The 23,449-nt window shown below is 39.5% G+C and overlaps 1 protein-coding gene across 2 annotated transcripts in view; it reads right to left on the bottom strand.

The window, feature by feature from the left end:
• The window catches only part of FAM102B (family with sequence similarity 102 member B), a 74,759-nt gene extending 52,760 nt beyond the window's left edge, over positions 1-21,999 (bottom strand). For both annotated transcript variants that reach the window (XM_032487237.1, XM_032487236.1), the window contains exon 1: positions 21,724-21,999. In XM_032487237.1, the coding sequence (XP_032343128.1) occupies positions 21,724-21,863 (140 nt within the window). In that variant the 5' untranslated portion in view covers positions 21,864-21,999. The remainder of the gene's footprint in view (positions 1-21,723) is intronic.
• Positions 22,000-23,449: the final 1,450 nt, after the last annotated feature.

Genomic DNA, 23,449 nt, shown 5'->3' with positions numbered 1-23,449 from the left:
GTGACAGAGAGTCAACTTGCAGCTGCCTCAGTGAATAAAACAAGTTTGCACTGGGACCAGTCAGTTTGGTTTTATGGATTTCTCCATCAATGCACAGAAATCCAATAACAAGAAGTGCAAAAACAAATATAATTTAAAAACCAAGTATGTGTTTGTGTGTGGTGTGTGCATGTATGTTTACTTATATACATACAAGCAGATACACAAATGGAGAGGAGGATGTGTATTTTATCATAGGTTTAATTGTCATAACTTTAGCTTTTTTTCTCATTAGGAAACTCTAGGTGATTTAAAGAATTATGATATGAAGAGAATGTATATGTGACTATGTGTATATGCATACTGAAATCCAGCAGGGGTGCAGTTTATCCGTATGGTCACAAAACAGGCAGAATAAAAGTTTGGCAAAGCATGGATCAGAAAGTATTTGTCAGGCAACCTGAGGCATCCCCAATAAGATGAGCAGCAGCTAACCTATACACTCAAAATTAAATGAAAAGGGGAGGGGAGGGATAGCTCAGTGGTAGAGTGCTTGCCTAGCAAGTGTAAGGTCCTGGGTTCAATCCCCAGTACCTCCATTTAAAAAATAAATTAAATAGAACTAACTACCCTACCCCCAAAAAAGTATACAGTGCTATATGTTAATTATATTTCAATAAAACTGGAAGGAAAAAAAATAAATAAAGTGAGTTTTTTAAAAATTAGTGAAAAATCAAGAGAATAACAAGCAAGAAAAATAAAACCAGATTTTTTTTTTTCATTGTTGCTTCTCTCTCAACATCTCTTGGCCTCGAGACTTGATCAAGGCATTAGCCATGGACTCTGGAGTTTCCCAAAAAAGGGATGCAGACATATCAATGACTGGACTCCAGACCCTTCCAGAGACTGCTGAGCTTCAAGGCACTGGGTTGTTTCTGTCACTGAGACCAATGACATATGATCAAGAATCAGAAACAATATTTTTTAAAAAAAACCTATTATTTTACTTTTCTGATAAAATTACATAAAACTTCTGATTAAGGATGAGAGATTGGCTGCCTGTATTAGCCTCTGTTCCCTCCCCAAAATATTCTAAATTAAAACAAAAGAAATTTTTAAGTGACCATGTCACAAGGACAAAGAGACCCAGACGGGAGACAAAATAAGTGGCCAAGGACAGACAAGTGAGAACTGATTAAGCAGATCAAAGAAAGCTGAACCTTGAGCTGCAAATAGTGAAAGCCAAGAGCAGGGATCTAAAATTGATCTTAAAGTAGAATAAAGGAAGGACAAAAGGCAGAAGGATTCATTGAAAACTCTTTTATTTTTATTCATTTATTTATTTTGGAAACTGTTTTAGAAACAGAGCCTCAGATCCTTTCTCTGACTCCTGCAGAAGACTGAGATCATTCTCCTGACAAGGTAAAAAAACAAAGGGATCTCTGAAATACCTGACTTGAGGGCAGGTATTGAAAATGGGGTGAAAGCCTGACCATATCAGGGGGAGGGGGATGAGAGATGACTTACTGAATGCTGACACCTCCAACCTTCTTCCCTTCACCTGGCTCCCCAGAATGCTGGGGCCAGGTGTATGTACATATTTTTTCTTAAAGATGTGGAAAGAATATTCCCTGGGGAATCCAACTACCCCAAAGAAAATGAGATGGATGTTGAGGGTTCCCAACAAAACAGTCTACAGTAATAACCTGACTCAATGAGCACCCTCCACATGCACAAAGCTTCTAGCCAACTTTTAGTGCTTCACAGTTACATGCGAGCACACACGTAAGGAAAGTCTCTTAATATGAAATATAGAGAACAGTGAATAGCAAAAAAGCAACTTGAACAAAACAAAGTCTATGCTGGAGGAAGAACAGATTCTCAGAGAGAGACAAAGTACATCTACCATAGAGACATAGGATGCTGATAAAAAAAAAAAAAAGAACATACAGGAAACTAAAAAGTGCTCATGGAAATCAGAACTACTGGGCTTGATACTCTGTTTGTCATTCCAGATCCACTACCCTTCTCTGTGGCCCAGGAAGCTGGCCTTTATGGACTTTATCAACTAGGCTCCCTCGCCCTCTGCCTCTGAATGTGCTAAAGGGACAATACACTGCCAACTACAGTAAACACTCAATAAATTTGTTGACTGAGAGCATAAATGTCATGCATGGGCCACAAGTGAATAATCCCAGCTACCACTCCTGCCTACATTACTTTACAACTATTCCTAAATCAACCCCTTTCCTGTGTCTAGCCCCACTACCCTAATTCAGTCCCTTAATAACTCTTCCCTGAAATATGGCAACAGCTTCCTAAATGGTCCCCACTCAGGTCTACCTTCCTCATTGCTACCAGAGAGCTCCTTCTAAAATGCAAGTTTGGTAACGTCATTCCTCTGTTTAAAATCCTTCACTGCTTCCCCGTGTCTCAGATTAGGTCCAACCTCCTTAACATGGCATCTTCATGATTAGGCCCCTGCCTATCTTCAGTCTCATCTCTTGAGCCTTTTTGTCTCATACTGATTGTCATTTCACATTTACTTCACACTGTTTCTCATATGTATGTCTTTATGACATTTTCTTTCCCTCGCACACTATTTACCTCCTTTTCAACTACAACATTCACCAGTTTAATTCTAACTCATTTAGATTAGTCATCACCCCCTCTAGGAATCTTTCCCCAATTCAGCCCTCAGGTGAGGCCTGGTGTCCTGTATGACCTGGTCTGCTTTGGTCCCCTGAATCCCTCAGCGCCCACCAGTCCCTATCCTAGAGGGCTGCCACCCAGGGAAGGGGCTGCAAGAGCTGGCTGAGTTGGCTTTCTCCATCATTCCCTTCCCCCAGGATGTGGTCCTAATTTCCTTTATCCTTTCCTTATTCTGGCAGATTCTCCTATGATTACATGTATTTCAAATGAACCAATACTGTAAGTGAATTTTTAAAATTTATAAGCCTAAAATATTGCTGACTATGCCCTTTCTTAATAAAAACTCAAGTATAAACAGATACGTTAATTTAAATAATCTTTTAGATTTTGTACTATTAAAATAATAGTCCTGGAGTTTGAAACAATTTCTCTAAATAAAAAAAATTTGTGTGCCTAAGGCGATTACTCAGATTTTTTTTGTGTGGTAATCTTTAATGCGCGCACACACACACACACAGAGCTGTCAGAAAGCTGTCCAAATTACACAAACAAACAAAAAAAGTGGCCAAGTTATTTCATGGCAGTTTGTTATACTGATGGGTTACCATGGAAACAAACTCAGACTACTTGGCAACTGAGACAAAAGCCACATTAGTAAATGCTTTCCGTGATGTGACTCATTAATTTCCTATGAGTCTTATATGGTTGCTTAACCACTTTTAAGAAACAAAGCAACAGAAGATGATTTGTGTTGATACTACAGAAAGCCAAATATTTATAAGATAAATGGTAAGTTGCTGATTGTGAAATATCTAAGCAGAGGACTTAACAGAAGATAAATGTTGCTATGGCCATTGTTTATGTTTCAAAAAAGTCAAAGGAAAAAATCTTAAAAAATAAAAATAATACAAAATAAAATGAAAATTATGGACCCATTTTTTTATGACTAGTTACTGTACCAGCAAACTGCACTACTTAATATTCTAAGAATAACTTGTACATGTATATACTCTAGGCACATACTTAAAATTATGCCATATCTTGGTAACTCAAAGTATTTTTAACTTGTTAAAAACAGTGATAAAAAACTGCTATGAGGAATGCAAGCTGTTTTTCCAGACAGCATTACTGCATGGACGTTAAGAGCCAGTCCGCTTCATTCAAATCCTGTGTCTGCTACTTGCCAGCTGTCACCACAGACAGTCCTTAAACTGCATTTCTGTTTCCTCCTCTGTGGAACAGGTATGGTAACGGTACCTACACCTCATGGGAATTTTGGGAAACCAAGTGAATTATTACACTCAATGTTTGGAACAATGCCTGGCTGATAACGGATCTCCATAATAAATGTTAGATATTGTTATTATCAAGGATATAAGTAGTTTTAAGGGCACTTACATTTGCCCTCCAGAGAGAAATAATGGTTACATTTATAAGTAGAGAAATTTCTTCAACATTAATGGAGATTTCTATTTCATAAAAGACATAGATTGCTGAGAAAATGAACCTTTGGGAACTGAGGCAAAAACAAACATTTTGAGGCTCTAAGGATAAATTAGATCCATAAAGTTGGGCTTTTCAATTATAACACTAAGGATCAATGAATCTCTTATACCTCAGAGGTATTTTTGGCTTGAGTAATTGGGTGGACGGTACTATCATTCAGTGGGAAAAACTGAACACGAGATTTTTTTCATTCGTTTATTCACTCAATCACACATTCATTCATTCTGTTGGTAGTGTTAAGACAGTGAGGACAATGACAATCCAGTTTTGGACATTTTGAGGTTGAGGAGCCTGAGGTCTCTGTGATACTGTAACTTATCAGAAATACATATTTGCTGATTCAGGAGACCAAAATGTATTTCTCATATATATTTCTCTTCATCCACAGTTCCTGGCTCACAGCTCCCAAAACTGTTGGAATTTCCTAATTGTTGACATTGAGAAAAGGTGTCTTTTGTTATGTAATTGAAGCGACTCTGGATCCTGCCCTAGGGTGAGGGTTGGTAGCCGGAAGAACCAACCATGTGATTAGAGGACTGGGACTTTCAGTCCCACCCTCTGATTTCTGTGGAGGGTAGAGAAGCTTCAGGGTTGTATCAACAGCTATTGACCAATGATTTAGACAATCACAACTATGTAAAGAAGGCTTCACAAAAACCCAAAAGGATAGCTTTCTGGTCCTTTTTCAGAGAGCTTCCACATTGGGGAACCAGAATGGTTCCACGTGCCACGGTACTAGAGTTTGGATCCCTAGGCAACACTGATACAGGAGACACAGGAGAAGAGGAGGGCAGGCCAAGGAGACTAAAGTGTCAACAGAGAGGAACAAAGGAGATCATGTTACCACCAAAACTGAGGGAAAAATTTCTAAGAAGGATAACAATTAGTGTTATAATTGAAAAGTCCAACTTTATGGATCTAATTTTTCAACAATATCAAATGTGACAGAGAGGTCAGGTAAGATAAAGATTCAAAAAAACCAACAACGAAGTCATTGATAACACTGACAAATGCAGTTTCAGTGGAAAGGTGGGGGTAGAAGGCAGATTACTATGGGAAGCAGAAACGGAACAAAGAGAACTGATTTCAAATATTTTAGTAATAAAGTGGAAAAAATCAGGGTGGCAGCCAGATGGGGATATGGGGTAGAGGATTTCATTTTAACATTTTTTTTTAGGGGGGAAGGTAATCAGGTTTATTTATTTATTTTTTAATGGAGGTACTGGAGATTGAACCCAGGGCCTTGTGCTTGCAAGGCAGGCACTCTACCACTGAGTTATACCCTCTCCCCCATTTTAACATTCTTGAGTGCTATGGGAGAGAACCAGTAAAGAGAAAAGTCAAAGATTTGAGAGGGTCTGAATGATGGTGCCAGAGGGGACCCATTGCTGAGAACGTCAGAGGGGGTGGGGTCCACACAATAGCTGGGGTTGGTCCTGGACAGAAGGGGCTTCTTCTTGCTTTAAAGGGTAATTTGAAAATTAAATATATATACTGTGGAAACTACAAAGTGTTATGACTCAAGACTTCACTCAAAAGCTTTTTTTATGATACATTTCCCGAGGCCCTGGGTAAAATTATTCTCTTGCTCCTATAAACTCCTGGGACATTCTGTACGCACATCTAGAGCTGCCCTGCCAATGAAAGATACTGAGAGTAAGAGAAATAGGACTCTGATGAAGTTGTGTTGCATGTTAAAAAAGTACTCCTTTGGTATTTTCACAAGTATAGTTATTGAAAGGGAATTCTATAGAATCAGAGGAGGTTTTTGGGTATAGTGATATTAAATAGTGAATTCTAAAGAACACGGATAGGCCATCAGGGACCTATTTGAAGTTACAGATAAGGAGAAGGCTGCAGACTGTTTACACTGAGATCCAGAGTGAAATGAGCCAGTGACACAGCTGGAATGTGACAAAATAGCACGAAACAATATTAAACTTTTACTGTGAAGGCTCTACTCTGGCTGTCTTGGTTATCCTTAAAATAATCATAATGATGTGATAATGAGGAAACATTCATGCTAGTGAAGTAAATTAAAATCAAAGGCACCGCAACACAGTCTGGCTAGCTCTACTTTGAACAGAGGTCTGGAGAATAGATATATATATTTACATATGATTTAAATTTCAACAGATCTGTACACCAACAACAAGATGAGACTACAAAGGGGCTATATATAAAAGGATTGTACAGAGAATAACATGTTGGGATGTTTCCTGAGTGACACAGACCTGCTGAGGTATCTCCTGCTGTCTCTGATCACAGTCAGTGTAAATTTCATGTTTATGTATCCCATTGCATTACTTGACATGTCTGATATCATTCCTCACATGGAAGGAAACCCCAGTGGGAACAAAGTTGGTCGAGTTAGAGAAATTGCAATAAATATTTAACATAGCTTCTCAATTATTCTGTATGCTAGTTTTATAAGGGTTACCTTAGCAGTGTCCTGACCTACTGTCAGCTGGTACTAATTTACAGTTTCTCAACTGGAAACAGCTGGTGCTAATATTACAGTTATTACTGAGTTCCTGGTTGCTTCAGAAAGGCTTACATTTTATTCATATAATGAGAGAATTTATAGTTCTCAACTGCACATAATTACAAATGCATATTATCTGTGTTACTAACAATGGTTGTTTATTTTTCTATTAATAGGAACGCATTGACAGAAATTATGAAGGAAATTTATGGTTGTCAATAAAATGTTCTTTACTGATTTAGCCTACAAGCAAAATTTTGGAAACAATTACCTTCTTTTGCAAGGACTATGGACAATCTTTTCTAACTACCTTCCTGGGGCTGTTAGGTCTAAAACTGTTTCTGTCTTGTACACAGAGTAAACAGTGATGACCATAGGACAAGCCAAGTAAGATACTCATTTGAGCTTTCTGGAAATCATTCATTAACCATAAGGAATGACCAAAATGGGGAGATCTTCATGTCCAGATGGTACCCGGAGGTAATACTTTATAAAATACCTTAAGAGATTCTGAATTGGCCTAAAAAGGCAACAATAGAAGATAAAATGTTAATAACTTCAGGTTTAGACACCAGCATTAGAGAATTCCCAGAAATTGCCATTGAAATGTAGCTTCAGTTTATGAACAAGGAAATATATAAAATATTAACTAGAAAGAAAACATCACTAAATGAGTCATGCTATATTAGTGATGACTCACTACAATGAAATGAAGCAAACATGTGAAGTTCAAAATCAAGGCTATGGGTAGTTCCTCATTTCATTAAGATAAAATAAGTCCTGGGTGTAAGCTAGTTTTTAAGCCACAGCTTGGAAATAGCATTCGATTAGGAAAAACCTAAAAATTTCTAATGAAACCAATAAACAGGTTTGAGGACAGAAAAAAAAATTTTTTTTTAAGACAAAAGAGACTTTCAGTCATGGGTTTGTTTTTAATATTTGTATCCCTATTTTCTCTTACACTATTTCTTTGCCCCAACCTATAACCACGTTCAACTCCCTGTCCTAAAAACAGAAACATAAAATAAAATTGTTCCTGTTTTCCCCCTTTTACCTAATTCCACTTTCCTCCTCTTCATTAACAAACTTCCCAAAAGAACAACCACACTCAGTGCTTCTGCTGCTTCACCACCTGCTCACCCCGTAACCCCTTGAAACCTGATTTCTGCTCCTATGACTCCAATGAAGCTACTCTCTGAGGTTCACCACTGGACCACTGTAACTATGTATGGTGACAGATATTAACTAAACTTACTGTGGTGATCATTTTGCAACATAAACAAATATCGAATCATTATGTTGTACATCTAAAACTAATATGATGTTATAGGTCAATTATGCCTCAATAATAAAAATTAAAAAGTCCACCAAAGACTTACTGATTGTCAAATAAACAGAGCAGCTCTCTCACCATGCCATCTCTCCACACTCTCCTCAGCTTGTTTCTCCTTTAGCTTCTGTGATGCCACATTCCTCTCCAATGTTTTGGTCTCATTTTTTCCTAATTATGTCTCTGTCTACCAAAATTCTATACTTTGGTCCTTGTGTTTTGTTCTGAATGTTGTCTTTAGCTTTAATTATCTCGTCCATGTGGATTATTTTAAAATCTAGATATGAAAGAAATCCTAACTACCGTGCTCAGTTTTACACATGAACTCTCAGCTGCCTACCAGACATCATCACAGACCCTGCTTGCACCTCACATTCAAATGTTCACAGGAAAGAGCTCAGTATTGGCAAGAGAAAAAATACATTGGAAAAAACAGAAAGAGCCAAAAAGAACTATTACTTAATTTACAGTCCATTCATGAAAGAATATTATGTATGGAACTATTAATATAACATGCTAAAATGTTTAATAATGTGGAAAATGCTTATATTATAATGATCAGTTTTTTAAAAAGCAGGATAAAAAATTGTATATGTAATTTGGCTTCAACTGTGTAAACAGTGAATTGGAAGAAACTGAAACGGTCTACATAAAAATGTTAACAGTGATTATCTCTGATAGGTGACATTTTCTTCTTTGTAATTTTATGTATTTTCCAAATGCTCTGTAGTAATCTTGAATTAATCTTAGAATCAGGGGTAAAAAGGGGAGATTCAAGGTCATGTTGCCTACAGAATAAAATCTGGTCTTCACAGAATGGCATCTAAGGCCTGCCAAAATTTGACCCCCAGTGCGGTCTCGTCCTTAACTCTAGGCCCCAAACATTCTCTGTTCCGCGCTACTACCTAGCCACCAGGTTCTCAGTGCTGTGCACTTTGACAGCTCTGTGTTCCTGCTTGTCAGGTCTGTTTTCCTCCTATCAAAGCAGGACATTTTGACCCTGAATATCTTTGAACCCTAAACCATAATACAGAGCAGGAAGGCAATGCTCAAAATTTTCTGTTGGATTAGCCAAGAAAGAAAAAATTCTACAAGTATTTTATCTAACTCATAATGAATATTACTGGTAGCAATAATAAACATAAAATTGGTTAAGATAATGCACTGGCTAAAATAACATATGCTAAAGATTGCTCTTGTCACAAAAATTAAGAATTCCAAACAGAAATGAGATACGTAAAATCTGACCCTGGAAATCTGGGCTTTGTAAAATTAATAGCTACCTGACAGATAGTGGCAGATTAATACAAATGAAAATAGATATTATAGTCTTTACTCTTGTTTTATAGCTCAGGGTCCTTGTAAAATATACAGAGAAGAGAATAAACACCAAGGAAAATAATTTCATAAAATAAAAACTGAAGTGAAAAACAACAGAAATAGTTCAATTGCCTGAACACATAGTAGACAATCAACAGATATTTGTTAAATGAAATTGAATAAACTATTTGGTAAAGAAAATTGTCCAAGGAGTTAATCAGATTGGCTTAATGGAGTTTTGTCAGAAAATGCTTTCTTAAATAGCCTTATTGAGATATAATTCACATATTATACAATTCAGTCAGTTAAAATGTACAATTCAATGGTTTTTAGTATATTTAGAGTGTGAAACTGCCACTACAATCAATTGCAGAACATTTCCATCACCTCCAAAAGAAACCTCACAGTATCACTAGTCACTCCCCATTTCCCTCCAACCTCCCCATCCTAGGCAACCACTAATCTACCTCCTGTCTCCTTAGACTCTGCCTATTCTGGACATTTCATAGACATGAAATCATACAACATGTGGTATTTTGTGACTGGCTTCTTTCACTTAGCATGAAGTTTTAAAGTTTCACCCATGATGTGGCACATATCACTACCTTCTTTCTTTGTATTGCCAAATAATATTCTATTGTATGGATATTCCATATTTTATTTATCCATTTAATGGTTGACAGACATTCGGGTTGTTTCGACTTTTTGATTATTATAAATAATGCTTTGAAAATTCATGTACAGTTGACTGTTGAACAACATGGGTTTGAACTGTGCAGGTCCACTTATACAGGGATTTTTTTCAATAGTAAACACTACAGTACTACACCATCCATGGCTGGTTGAATCCTCAGATGTGGGTAAGCAGAACTGTGGATAACCAGAATAAGGAGGACTAAGATACATGGCTAAATGACTGCGGGGAGGGACAGTGTTCCTAACCTCCATGTTATTCAAGGGTCAACTGTATAAGTTTTTATGTTGACATGTTTTCACTTCTCTTGGGATATATTAGTGGAACTGCCAGATCATATGATAACTCTGTTTAACTTCTGAGGAATTGCCAGTCTATTTTCAAACAGTTGCACTAGAAATACTTTCTTGATGAAGATTCAGTGTTGATGTACCACTCTAAAAATAGTTTTTAATAATATATACAAGTCAAAACATTATTAGAGTCAAAATGTCTGACATTTTCATCCCATTTCCTCGCTACCAGTTAAATCCTACTAATCTTTCAAAGCTTAGCTTGCGTGCCGCCTCTTGCATGCCAATTCTTCCCTACTTTCTCAGTCAGAGCTAACAGCTCCTTTCCTCCTTTGAACTGCCACACAATTTTATTTGTACATTCATGGTTGCCTTTGTCACTCTGCATTTAACAATATATGTGTCAGTATCTCCCACTAAACTGCAGGCTTCCGGATGGTAAAAATTTGTATTTTATGTTTACAGCAGTGATTATTATGAAGAATACATCATTTGAGATGATGAAAAGAGCCCATGCAAAAGATGGAAGTAAGTATCATAAGTATTTTCACAGAACAAACTTACCTACAAGGTAATACATTTAATATAAGATAAACTTGAAAGAATTTTATCAATAATTGCTGGCATTTGTTGATGACCAACACATAAGATCTATCTCAAGAGGTGTAACAAGCAAAAATAATGGTTTAGATAAACAGAAATACAAGTGGGGAGGGGTGGAAAGAGGGACTTTCTTAAAACGTTAAATAAAAATTAATTACAGAATAAACCTGTATGTCTGTATTTTATTAAATCATATTAGTTGGTAGAATGACTGAATGGACCCATCAAGGCTACTGCAGAAAATTCAGGGCAAAATGTCCCTAAATTACAAAGTTTAAAAAAGAGAAAACTTTCCTTTTAATACTAATTCACTTTCCTTGAATATACTAACATGTAAATAATTGGCTCGGACTAATAAAAATGGGGGGGGGCACGGTAAAATATTTATTCATTTTTTTTAAATTGTGGGAAAATATAACAATTTACTATTTTAAACATTTTAAGTGTATAGCTCAGTAGTTTTAAGTACATTCCTATTTTTGTGCACCAAATCTCCAAGAACCCTTTTCATTTTGTAAAACTGAGACTGTACCCATTCAACAACAATTCTCCACTCCTTCCTCCCTGCCAGCGATCATCATTTTACTTTTTGTCTCTATGAATTTGACCACTTTATGTACCATACATGGAATCACACAGCAAATGGTAGGTGAATGGATAAGTAAACTGTGGTATATCCAGATAACAGAATATTATTCAGTGCTAAAATAAAAAGAAATGAGCTATCAAGCCACGAAGACATGGAAGAATCTTCAATGTAAATTACTTAGTGAAAGAAGCCTGCCTACTGAATCTGAATATGGCTACCTACTGTGTGATTCCAACCATACGACATTCTGGAAAAGGCAAAAACTATGGAGACAGTAAAAAGAACAGTGGTTTCCTGGAGTTAGGGGGAAGGGGGGATGAGTAAGCTGCACACAGATTTTTAGGGCACTGAAACTATTTTGTATGATACTATAATGGTGGATACAAGTTATACATTTGTCAAAGCCAATAGGATATACAACACCAAGAGTGAACCCTAATGCAAACCATAGGCTTTAGGTGATAATGATGTGTCAATGTAGGCTCATCAGTTGTAACAAATGTACCACTCTGGTAGGGATGTTAACAGCAGGGGAGGCTGTGTATGTGTTTGTGTGTGTGTGTGCTTGAGTGTGTGTGGGCAGGGAGTACATGGGAACTCTCTGTACTTTTATTCAATTTTGCTATGAACCTAATACTGCTCTAAAAATAAAGTTTAATTTAAAAAAAAAAAAAAAAAGAGGGTGGGTAGAAGTGCCCTTAGAGAATTCAGTGAAGGAATCAGAGAAATAGGAGGAAAAGTTTCATGGAAGCCAAGACAGTCAAGTTTTAAAAAACAGGTAATTTTCACAGAATGCTGAATAGAGCACAAAGGCACAAATGAGAAATAGTGACTAGATACAATCAGAGATGGCTGATGATATTAGCAAGGACAGTTTCTGTTGAGTAATGGGGTGGAAGTCAGAGTATGGGGTTGAAGGAAAAGGAGGAATGCTTAAGAGACAGCAAGTGTAGACTATTCTTTCGTGAAGTTTGGATCAGGATTGTGCAGAGAGAGAGAAATGCAAGTTAAATGGAGGTGGGATCAAAGATACAGGAAAACAGGTTGGCATTGAACAGGAAGAATATTTTGTTCTCTGAAATGAGTGAAAAGATTAGTGAGGATGAAGATTAAATTTGTACGTGGAGGGTGTGAGACAGAGAGAGACAGAGACGCATAAAAGGAGGCAAGGGTTCCCAGGAAGTGAAAGTCATGACCTAACATGACCTCGTTCTTGGATCCCGAGAAGTAACAGCTGGAGGACCTGTCTGGTATTACCTGGGCCCTGGATATGACACTAAGTTATTTTATATCCATATTGGAAGTCTTAAGGTCATTCAGTTCTATGTACGTATCCCTTTTATCCCTGTAATCCACAGGAAAGGACTACAGTGTAAGCCTTGGTCGCCTATTCCCCCTAAGTCCCAGACTGCTCTTTCCTACTGTTCTATTCTTCCTCACCCTGATTCATTCTTCAGTTGCTGCTCCTGTTCCCAACCCATTCTGCCATACCACCCGAACCCTGGTTCCAGGGGTAGACAAACTCCTACATTCTTAGCCACTTCTCTTAACACTCCACTTGCTGCCTCACCGAAACCGGGCCATGTCATGGGCACACTGCTTGTGCTGAAGCCCCGTAGGGCAGGTCATGTTTATTCTCCACCCCAATCTTCCCAGGAAGCAGTGCTAGCATGTTCCTAACTCCTCAGTGCCACTTACAGGCTGTAATGCTTCTGCTTTCAAGCCTGAGGCACAGATACCTGGCTATGTCTCACTTTTCTTCTTCCAGTTAATGTCACACTGAAGTACCTATTTCTAGTCCTCCCCCTACACACACTCCAAAACCTACAATATATTGGCTATTTTAACACCATGCAAATAACCTAACACCCTAGACTCAGAGTTCTTTGCCCAATGCCTATCTATCTTCAGTAACACTACACTCTGCACCGTGCCACCTCTCTAGATTTTCTCTAGAGAAAAAGATGCACACGAACGTGCACAGTGCCATCACTAAAATTCATGTTCTAAATTTCAGCTGGGCCCTGTCTTTGGTCAGCTTCCTCTCCCATTCCTTACAGAAACTTTTCTGATCTTTTACCATTATCCTCATATCCCTTACTTCATCCTTTTTGGTTGCTACTGAGAAAACTAAGGTCATCAGATGAGAATTCTCTTAATTCCAGCCCTAAGCCAACCTACCATAAGTCATAAGTCACTCCTCTGCTTTTGGTTCCCCAGATCCTACAGTAGCAAAGTGAGTCCAGACTCCTTGAAATGACCGCTTCCTCTCCCGCTTTTTATGCAGCGGCAGTAACACACCGCTGTACTCACGGCTCTCCCAGCACACACCATGCTGCTGTTTCTTGCCACTGGGTGCACTGTTCCTTCTACCACTCCTCTTCCTTCCCCAGCTAGACTGTTTTCAAAACCTTGCTAAGGAATTATCATCCATGGCACTCCCCCTCCCTCATCCCCCCCCCCAAAAGACCAGTTAAACACTTTTTCCTACCTCTTCTTGTATTTATTTTTACTACTGTAAATTTTACACTGCGTGGTGAATTTCTATAGGTAATTAAAAGAACAAATTTGGGTAAAATGACCAGTAGAAACATGAACTACAGGAATTGAGTAAGAGGTGAAATCATAGTGGGGACAGTGAGAAAGGATTTCATTCATTCAACAAATAACCTATATTATTTAAGGACACAGTAAGTGAAGGTAAGTGTTGGAGGAAAGCAGTGGGTAGAGTGTAGGCTGGGATAGGTATGGGCATAAAGGTGATGAGACACTTGATCTCATTCTTAAGGAATGCTTGGAATTCTAATCAACTGAAAGAATGGTAATGGTAACGAGGTGGGAAAAGGAGAGAGTACCAAGGAGACGAATGCACACACATCTGGCCAACATAAGCTCACGAGTCTTGGCTAAAATGGGAGGTTTAGGAAGAGCCGTATTATGAAATAAAGTTGAAAGCTTAATCATAGAAATCCTGGAGTTAGAAAGGACCTTAAGAATCATCTAGATCACCCATCCTTCTAATGAAGGATAACATTCCTGACAAACGGACAAGGCAGACTGTTCACTACTGTTCTCTTCTAAACGTTAGAGACAATTTTTTTCTATTATTGTATTGAATAGAAACATGACTTCTTTACCATTTCCCCACTGGTTCTGGTTCTCTCCTCTGATGTGCCCAGCATAAGTCTATTCCCTCTTTATGGGGCAGTCTTTCAAGTATCTTTCATTCAACTGACGCGTGATCTTGAACAAATTACGCTACTTTTCTGAGGATCAATTTTCTTTTTTTGGGGGGGAGGGGTAGGCAATTAGGTCTATTTATTTATTTTTAGAGAAGGTGCTGGGGATTGAACCCAGGACCTTGTGCATGCTACGCATGTGCTCTACCACTTGAGCTATACCCTCCCCCATAATTTTCTCTTCTCTAAAAGAAAGGAGTGGCAGAGGCTAACTCTCCCCTGATAAGTGTCCTCCCTTTCTCTTTATTGTAATTCAATCTTTTGCTGGGCACATGGACACCCAGCAAAGACAACATTTCTCAGCCTTCCTTGGAGCTCGATGTGTCCTTGTACTCAAGTTCTGGTCAATGGGCTATGAGCAAAAGGGACCTCCCCTTCTGCTTTCTTCCTTCCCAGGGGCTGGAATTCGGATGTGAGGTGAGCCAACTTAGTCCCTGTGGATGAAAACAATACCTTGGGCATGACAGAGCAACAAGATAAAGAGCCAGGTCCCCTGATAACTTGACGGAGCAGAGCCATGTCATCATGAACTTTCTATGAGAGAGAAATAAACTGCTATCTAGTTTTAAACACTTGTCTTTCAAATATATGTGTTACAGCACTTGAAATACATTCTAACCCAATAGGAGGCAACACCCCTATAAAAGGGATTTTGTAGTAAATAAAGTTAGGAATGTAAAATATACATATATACAAGTTCATTTTTTAGTATTTGAACACCATCATCTTCTCTCGAGACTCACTCCACTCCCCTGTTAGTAACATAATTCAAGATTCCTCAGAATTTTAATGTACTTCCCTGGGTCTCTACTTGATAATACTACCTGTTGAAGGCTGACACCCCAAACTGAACATTAATTCTTTATAAGCTGTGTTTATGGAACAGCATATAATTTCCCATATGACTTCCCCATATATTTAATTTGGGGACCTCTGTGTATTTGCCATTCTTAGCAAAGCTACAACAGATCCTTTCTTCAAATACCTGCATTCTTTCAAAAAATATAAACAGCCTCCTGTGTAAGGCTTAGTGATACAATAGTGAATATTAACTTACTGGTGTAAAACAGCATTGATAATAGTTTTAAAAGGTCTAACTAGCCAGTAATGAAACAATTTCGAGAATTTACTACTGGAAAGTCACCTCTTGGGAAAAACAGTAGATGCATGAGTACTGTTTCTTATTTCTCACATACAATAACCTTGGGCAAATCTAAAGGGGCCAGGCTTAGTGGTGTCACACACTGGAACCAATTTTATGAGACTACCACTCAGAAAAAGTCATACTATACATAATCACCTTCTGTTTTGTTAAAACATAAAGATGAGAACACATATACCCTAAAACCTCAGAGGCTGCAGACTTCAGTGATTAGAGCGTGCCCTGGAGCCAGACTACCTCTGAGCTCCGCCACTTGACAAGCTGTGTAACTTTCAGCACCTCTCTGTGCTTCTGTTTCCTCAGGTATAAAATAAGAGTAGTAATAACAGTAAAATGTAATACTAGTACCTTCTTCCTAGGATTATTTTGAGGATGCAGAGGCTTAGAAAAGTTCCTGGCACATGGGGAAAGTGCTCCATTAAGTGCTAGCTACCATTATTATACCTATTATAACAATGTGACTAGATGACCCCTTTTCTGGTCAGAGTAGAAATAATTTTGAACCATACGGTCAAACAGCATTTTCTAATCCTGGTTATTTTTTCTTTATACTAGCTACTTATTAGTAACTTTTTCATCTTAAAAAAGTCAATTTAACATATCAATAGGCAAATTGATAGTATACACATATCAAAAGCCTTATAAACGCCCCTTGACTCAAATAATTCCATTTCTAAGTGTTAATCCTAAAAAAAAAAAAGCACACAAAATTTGACTTTAATGATACTCATTTTAGTGTGTTTATAAAAGTTTTAATAAAAAAGAAAGCAAAGAAGAAAGACTTTCAAAAGAGACTTTGTTCAATAATCCATGGAAACCTATATAATAGAATGGTATGCATCTATTAAAATAATTCTATAATTGAATACCTAATGATATGGGAAGATACATTAAATGAAAAAGATATAAGTATAGTATGATTCCACTTTGGTTTAAAATTATGTGATAAGTGTGTGTGGAGTGTGTGTGTGTGTGTGTGTGTGTATACAGATCAATAAAGACTCCTACGTTATACTCCAACATACTAATAATAGTGATTATTTCTGATTGGTTCATTTATATGCAATTTTTATTCTTTTTGCTTTTCTGTTTTTAAGTTTTCTGCATGAATATGTATCATTTCTGCAGTAAGGAAAAAAGTTACTTAAAAGAAGTACACAATGTACAATGAACTAAAATCCCCAAAACATGAAGATATAATCTGGCCAAAGAGAAGAAATTCCTCAGCTTGTTTACAAAGTAAATGATCCAATACACAGATGTGCTCATTAGCTTCCTGTACACTCCCCGATTTCACGTGGTTTTCTGTCACAAGCTCACGTGAAACTTAGAAAAGTATTTAGCTGTGAGCACAAAAAAAGATGGAAAAAAATAAGGCAAACTCAAACTTGGGAATCCTAAAAAATACAAGATAATTTTCTTCTTATATTTCTTTTTTAAAGTAGACCAGAAATTAAACCTGTTCTGACAATCACAATAAACTTCAAAAGTGATTTGAATGCTTTTACAAGGGAAGAGTGCTCTGAAAAGATTTTAATGCAATATTCTGTCTTTTTGAAAGGTCTTCAAAAAGATTTTATTAGGCAATAATTTGGTTTCAGTTTATTAGATTACTATAATTGTACAATGTATCTTCTGAGCTTTTATTAACTATGGCATGTAAAAATCTGCCCATTTTAATAACATTTATTACAAATAAATACCTTTTAATCTTTGTATTTTTTCCTAACCTCTTCACTGAACACACTTTCCCAGCAGAAACCGGGTCCTTCTAAGATTAATTTTTGCTAATAATCTTTAAAAGGGCAAAACTGTGTAAGGCAATTCTAGATGAAAAGTTCAGTAAACAGTCTTACTCACAACAGATCAGAATCTAAGACATCTACGATAAATATGTCTCCAACCGCTTATCAGGTTGTCAGTCAATGTGGTATGTTAAACATACAACTGACCTCCTTGGGTCTTCCCCCACCATATATTGGTTCCCCTCAACAAAACAAAACAAAGATTCTTCTTGACTTCTTTACTCTAACATGTTGTCAAGGCATTTGTCATAGCATTATCAGTTCAGGTTCTTATTTGCTTCTGCCTGGGTTATTTTAATAGACTCCTAATTTGCCTCCTCATTTCCAATCGATCCCCATTTGAATCCAAAGAGCATCAGCCCACCAGCCAGCTTAAACACCCCTTTGATCACATTGCACATTACAGCCTAGTGTAAGAATCTTAGATTGACTTTTATCCTATGAACAGTGGAAAGCAAATTCTTTATAATGGCATTCAAAGTCTTTACCTTCTGCTAGAAGTTTAATGTGAACTCTCTGTAATCAGGCTAATGTATCACCAACTCCTATCGATGACTTGCTCAAACTGTCCCCATCATCCTCACTTCCTTGTCAACGCAAATTCATCCTCCCAGAACGTGCAACTGAAAAGCTGATGTGATTTTCAGTAACCGCTTACAATACAGTTTTAAATAAATTATTACCTTCAGAATTTCAACAACACTCACATATTGTCTGACCCACTGATTAGGCACTAACTCATACTGTCTCCTACTCTCAAGCAATTATACATGTATGATCTAATTTCATTAAGCGGAGGTAATTCCCTTATGGGCCTTTATATTTGTTGTATTTCTCATAGGCCCTGACAGCTAAAAACTTGGTAAATGCTCAATTAATATTGGTAAACAATGAATTATCTGCATCTGTAGTTTCTGCACAAAACCAAATATATTTATAATTTGCTATGTACCTCTAAGGCTTTTCTTTGATAAAATGAATGATTATTTTACGTAGGTTCATGCATCAGGGGGTCCCCAAAACCACCCCTAGGTTCAGTGACCCATTAGGAGGACTCACAGGACTCAGTGTATAGTCATACTCATGTCTAAGATGTATACAAAGCAGAATCAGCCAAGGGCAAAGGCGCAGGGAACAAAGTCCTGAGGAACCAAGTGCAAGCTTCCAAGAGTCCTTTCCCAGTGGAGTCACCCAGAACACAATTTCTTCAGCATCAAATTATGATAACACATGTTGTCTACCAGGGAAGCTCATTAGAGATGCAGAACCTAAGGTGTTTTTTTTTTTTTCTCTCTCTCTCTCTTTTTTTTTTTTTTTATGGCTGGTCATGTAGGCACCCCTTGCCTAGCACAGCCCAAAAGTCCAGACTCCCAGAAAGCACTCAGCATAAACCACACTGTTTGTAGTCTAGGCACAATGAGTCACTCTAAAGTTTCATGTCAGTGTGGGCAACTGCTGAACATTCCCAGATGCCAGCAAAAACACTGCAAGCGGGCACTTCTAAGGAAAGCAGTCTTGGGCCTGCTAAGTTAACTCTTCCTATGTAGTTCATTTAATATTTTTATGGGAGAAATGTTAAGTGTTAACTATATTTGATTTATCAGAGGTACAAGGTGATTTTTAAAAAAAATTAAAATCTAGCATTTATTTTGAGATGCACTGCCTAGACTGGTACCCAAGAATGAAAAGCTAGGCAATTTTTAAGTAATTCACTTCCTTTAGGTACTTCTAGTTTTCTTTCTTTTTTCTTCCAAAACGAGGTATCTTTTTCAAATCAACACTTTCATAGGTGCCAGGAGGAAAGAATTAAGTAAACATGTAAAGGAAACAAACCCTCTCAGGCAAGGTCCTTGTCTTCTCTTTACGTGTCAGCTGGGTGCCAGAGCGCTGTGGTAGCTGTTTTAGGTACACCGTCACTAAATCCTCTCAACACCCCCATCAGCCAGTGATGGTTCCTGTTTTATAGATGGAAGCTTTGCGAGGCTAAGTAATCCACCCAGGGTTACCAAGGTGGAGAAAGGGTTTAGGCTCAAATCTGCCTCATTCCAAACTCTTGCTCTTAGCTTTACACCAACTACCTCTACCTAACAAGGCACAGATTTCTTACTGTGACTCATTTCCCTCAAACAATACAGTGATTGTTTGGTTGGTTACACAGAGCACCATTCTTAACCTAACTTTGATTAAAGTCACATTTTAGTTTGAAGAGAAAAGGGTAAATTTAATCCAGGATACTCTGCTTTTTCCTTTCCAACCTTGCAAACTCCAAGTCAAATTACACCCTTTGCTTGTTAAAGCCATTAGGAAGCTCCCTATTCAGCACAGCACACAATTTTCTCCTTTATCTGACATACATCTGATTGAAATTAGATAGACCTGTATTTGAATTTTGGCATTTCGCTTACCAGCTGTGGGGATCTTGGAACAGCTACAGTGAGTCTCAGTTTATTCATCTACAAAACGGGGAGCCCTACCTCATAGGCTTGCTGTGAGAACTAAATAAGTTAATATACTTGAATGGTTTAGCCTACACACATTTGCTGAATAAATGATTCCTGCAACTGATTTGTTAAGAAGCAAGACAAACCAATCTGAGGGGGAAAGGAGGTAGTAGGGAAGTGCCCTGACCACCAGGTGTCACCACTAGCCCAGAAGAGTTGGTCTAACGGCTAGAAGTAAGGGGTGGGACTCTGCGGCAGGACAGCGTAAGACTGTTCTTTGCATCTACCCAACATTCAAGAATTGGCTTTGGCTTTCAACACCGTAAGAGCTGGTACAATATTTGTTGCACCATTCTCAGCTACATTGTTCTTTTACCACTGTGTTGAAAATGTCTGTAATAATAACTACTTAGATAAATAGCCACAGATTTGTCATCATAGTTTAATCGTTACAACTATCCTCAGACACCATTTTTTAAATTCTGAGACTCAGTATTGCTTCATACTTCCTTTGCTTTGGTCAACTAAACGTTTATACTTTCTGGATTCCATAAACTTCAATACTGCCACCGCGGACAATTTTCCTGTCCCAGTTCTACAACCCACGGGCATTATTTCCTTTACATTATTAATGGGTGTGACAAAAGGAAAGCAGAATATTTTTTCAGGGTAAAAATAAAGTCCACTGAAAAGTACATTTCAGCAAAATAAGCATTAACCATGCGCCTTATTCCTTGATCTCAGAAACTTAGAAGTTCACTTCTAAAAATTCTGCAAATCTTCTATTTTCTTAAGGAAAATTTACCCTAGGGTAGATCTGTTAATCTACAAAAAGCCCTGAAATGACTCCAAGAACAGTACCACTCCTGACTTCATTCTCAACCTGCCAATGACTTTCCCTAAGAGTGCCCAGGGGCTCATTTCAAAATGAGGGCTGGGTCCGGGCTCTCTTTCTGGTTCTAAGTCCTCCACACTGAGAGCCACTAGCGGCCACTTCAAGACGGGTAATTCTGTGAGCGTTGGGGCGTAACTGGACACGCAGCTCTGAGAGGAGGCACAGGCTTCTGTCCCGCCTTCCAGGGAACAACTGACTCAAGTCAAGCCTGACCAGGCCTACCCCGGTCGCATCCTAGGCTCCCGAGCCCCCGGGAACAGGGAGGAAAAGAGCTAAGCACAGGCTTCTGTTTAGAGTGGGCGCTCTTGGAACTCGAGCAGTTTGGGTTATTTTTGTTTTAACAAGAGCTCGAATTCCACTTCGCATTTCACAAATATGGAAAGGTCTGAAAAGAAACCAGAAGCATCCTCTCTCTTCTGACCATCGCTCCCATTCCTAGCCAATTTAGGAGGGAAGAGCCGGTATCAGGAACCATCTGGAATCAGGAGCGCAGGTGGCAAACCCAGCCGAGAAGAACCCATTTGCGAAGCACTTTGTGCAGATCGATACATTCCTGACCGATTTCAGACTGGTCCCTAGAGAAAGAAGAGCTCACGGGGCTGGCCGCCCTCCTGGAGCAAATGGGCCACGGAAAGAGATGCTGCTCATCCAACAAGCCCCTGCCGGGCAGGCGAGGGCGCAGCTGCTCGGAAGCAGCGAGCGGCGCGGCGCGGCGCGGCGGGCGGCTTACCTGGGGGACTCGGCGGTGAAGCTGCCGCCGTCCAGCAGCCGCATCTTGCAGAAGAGGACCCCATTGACGAAGGGCACCGAGGAGAGCTCCTCGAGCTCGAAGTCCACCTTAAACTTAAACTTCTTCTTCTTCATCATCATGAGAGCCAGCCGCCGGCGAGCCGGGTGCGGGGGCGGCCCCAAGGGGCGCGCGGGCCGGCGCCGCCGCTTCAACTCAGCCGAGCCCCGGGCCCGCCCAGCCCCATGGCCGGGGCCGCGAGCTGCGCGCGGGGGCGCGGCCGCGGGGCGCCGCGGGCCGGCCGGGGCGGGGGTCGGGGCCGGGGCCGCCGCCTCCTCTCGCAGCAGCCCGGGCGGGAGCGCGGCGGCGGCCGCGGCGCAGACGCCGCCCGCGCACGGGGAGCGGTCGTGCTGCAGCTCGCCTGAGCGGTGGGCGCCCTTTCGGTGTGCAGCTCGCCGCTGCCGCCGCCCGTCTGGCAGTGGGAGAGGCGTAGCTCGGAGAACCGCCGCTGCCACCGCCGCCTCAGCGCCGCCTCAGCGCCGCTGGGCTCGGGGCGCCCCCAGCGGCGGCGGCCGGCAGCGCCTCGGCGGGCGGAAGCGGGGGGGCGGGCGAGGAAAAATTCGGGGCGGGCGGGCGCTTCGTCGCGAAACTGCCCCGCGACGGCAATTAGGGCGTCACGCCTCTCTGGGGTTAAAAAAAGGCAAATCCTTCCAAAAAGGAACTTCCTTCTACAGCTTCCTCTCGGCCCTTCTTTCAGTTTTTGCCCCACCTCCTTTCTTCCCCTCCCTCTCCAATGATATTTTTTCCCTTGGGTTTGAGAGTCATGGGTTAATAGGGGAATCAGAATCTCCACGACGTTGTTTTCGTCAAATTGAAATCCAAAAACGAAAATATCTCTTACGTGCTTTAAATTCACGAGCCTTCTAATATAAAACAAGGAGGAGGCAGGAAAAAGAAAAGGGATTGAACTGTGTTGAGGACCCAGGTACTGTACTGCTACAGGCGTTTTCTCTGGTTTATACTTTAATGCCTGTCATCCAGGATAAAAGAGTACAGAAGGGATTAAAATAATACTTTCCCTTCTAAAATTTGGCTGCCCATACCGAGAACTGGAAAAAAAAATTAGTCTCCATAGATGCACAGCAATTACCTGCCCTCCATAGGCATGTATATGCTGTTACAAATGTATGTTGCCTGCTTGGTTACATAACGTTCGTGTTTTCAGTCTGTTATACCCAAACATGCCCTTGCAGGAATCTCTGAAAGGCTGCCATTGAAGAGATTCCCGTTCTCAGTTCACTCATTTATTCCTTCCTTCATTCATACAAAAATATTCTTAATCGCCTAAAATGTCAGTCACTGTCTAGACTCAGTGATTAAAAGACAGACAGACACACACACACACACACACACTCTCTCTCTCTCTCTCTGACCTCAAGAATTTTAAGATCTAGTGAGAGAGACATAGGTAAATTTGTCATCAAAAGCCAAAACCTAGCATTTGTGTTTAGAATAAAGAAGCAATTTGTCTCGAACTCAGAAGAGGAAGTAATTAATTTAAGTTAACCAGTGTTCTGAGTTTCAAAGACTGAATAGGATTTGGGACAAAGTGGGGGGTGGGGGAAGGGGAGTATCTTACATCTACTGGAGGACACAAGTAGGTAAGCAGGCAGTGGCGGTACAATGTGACATTGAACTCTGTCTACGTATGACCGTGGGTGAGTAGAGG

This window comes from Camelus ferus, chromosome 9, assembly GCF_009834535.1.
Source record: "Camelus ferus isolate YT-003-E chromosome 9, BCGSAC_Cfer_1.0, whole genome shotgun sequence".
In the NCBI taxonomy this organism is placed as follows: domain Eukaryota; kingdom Metazoa; phylum Chordata; class Mammalia; order Artiodactyla; family Camelidae; genus Camelus; species Camelus ferus.
Note: the sequence above shows the minus strand (reverse complement) of the source record. Positions and strands in the feature narration are given on the sequence as shown.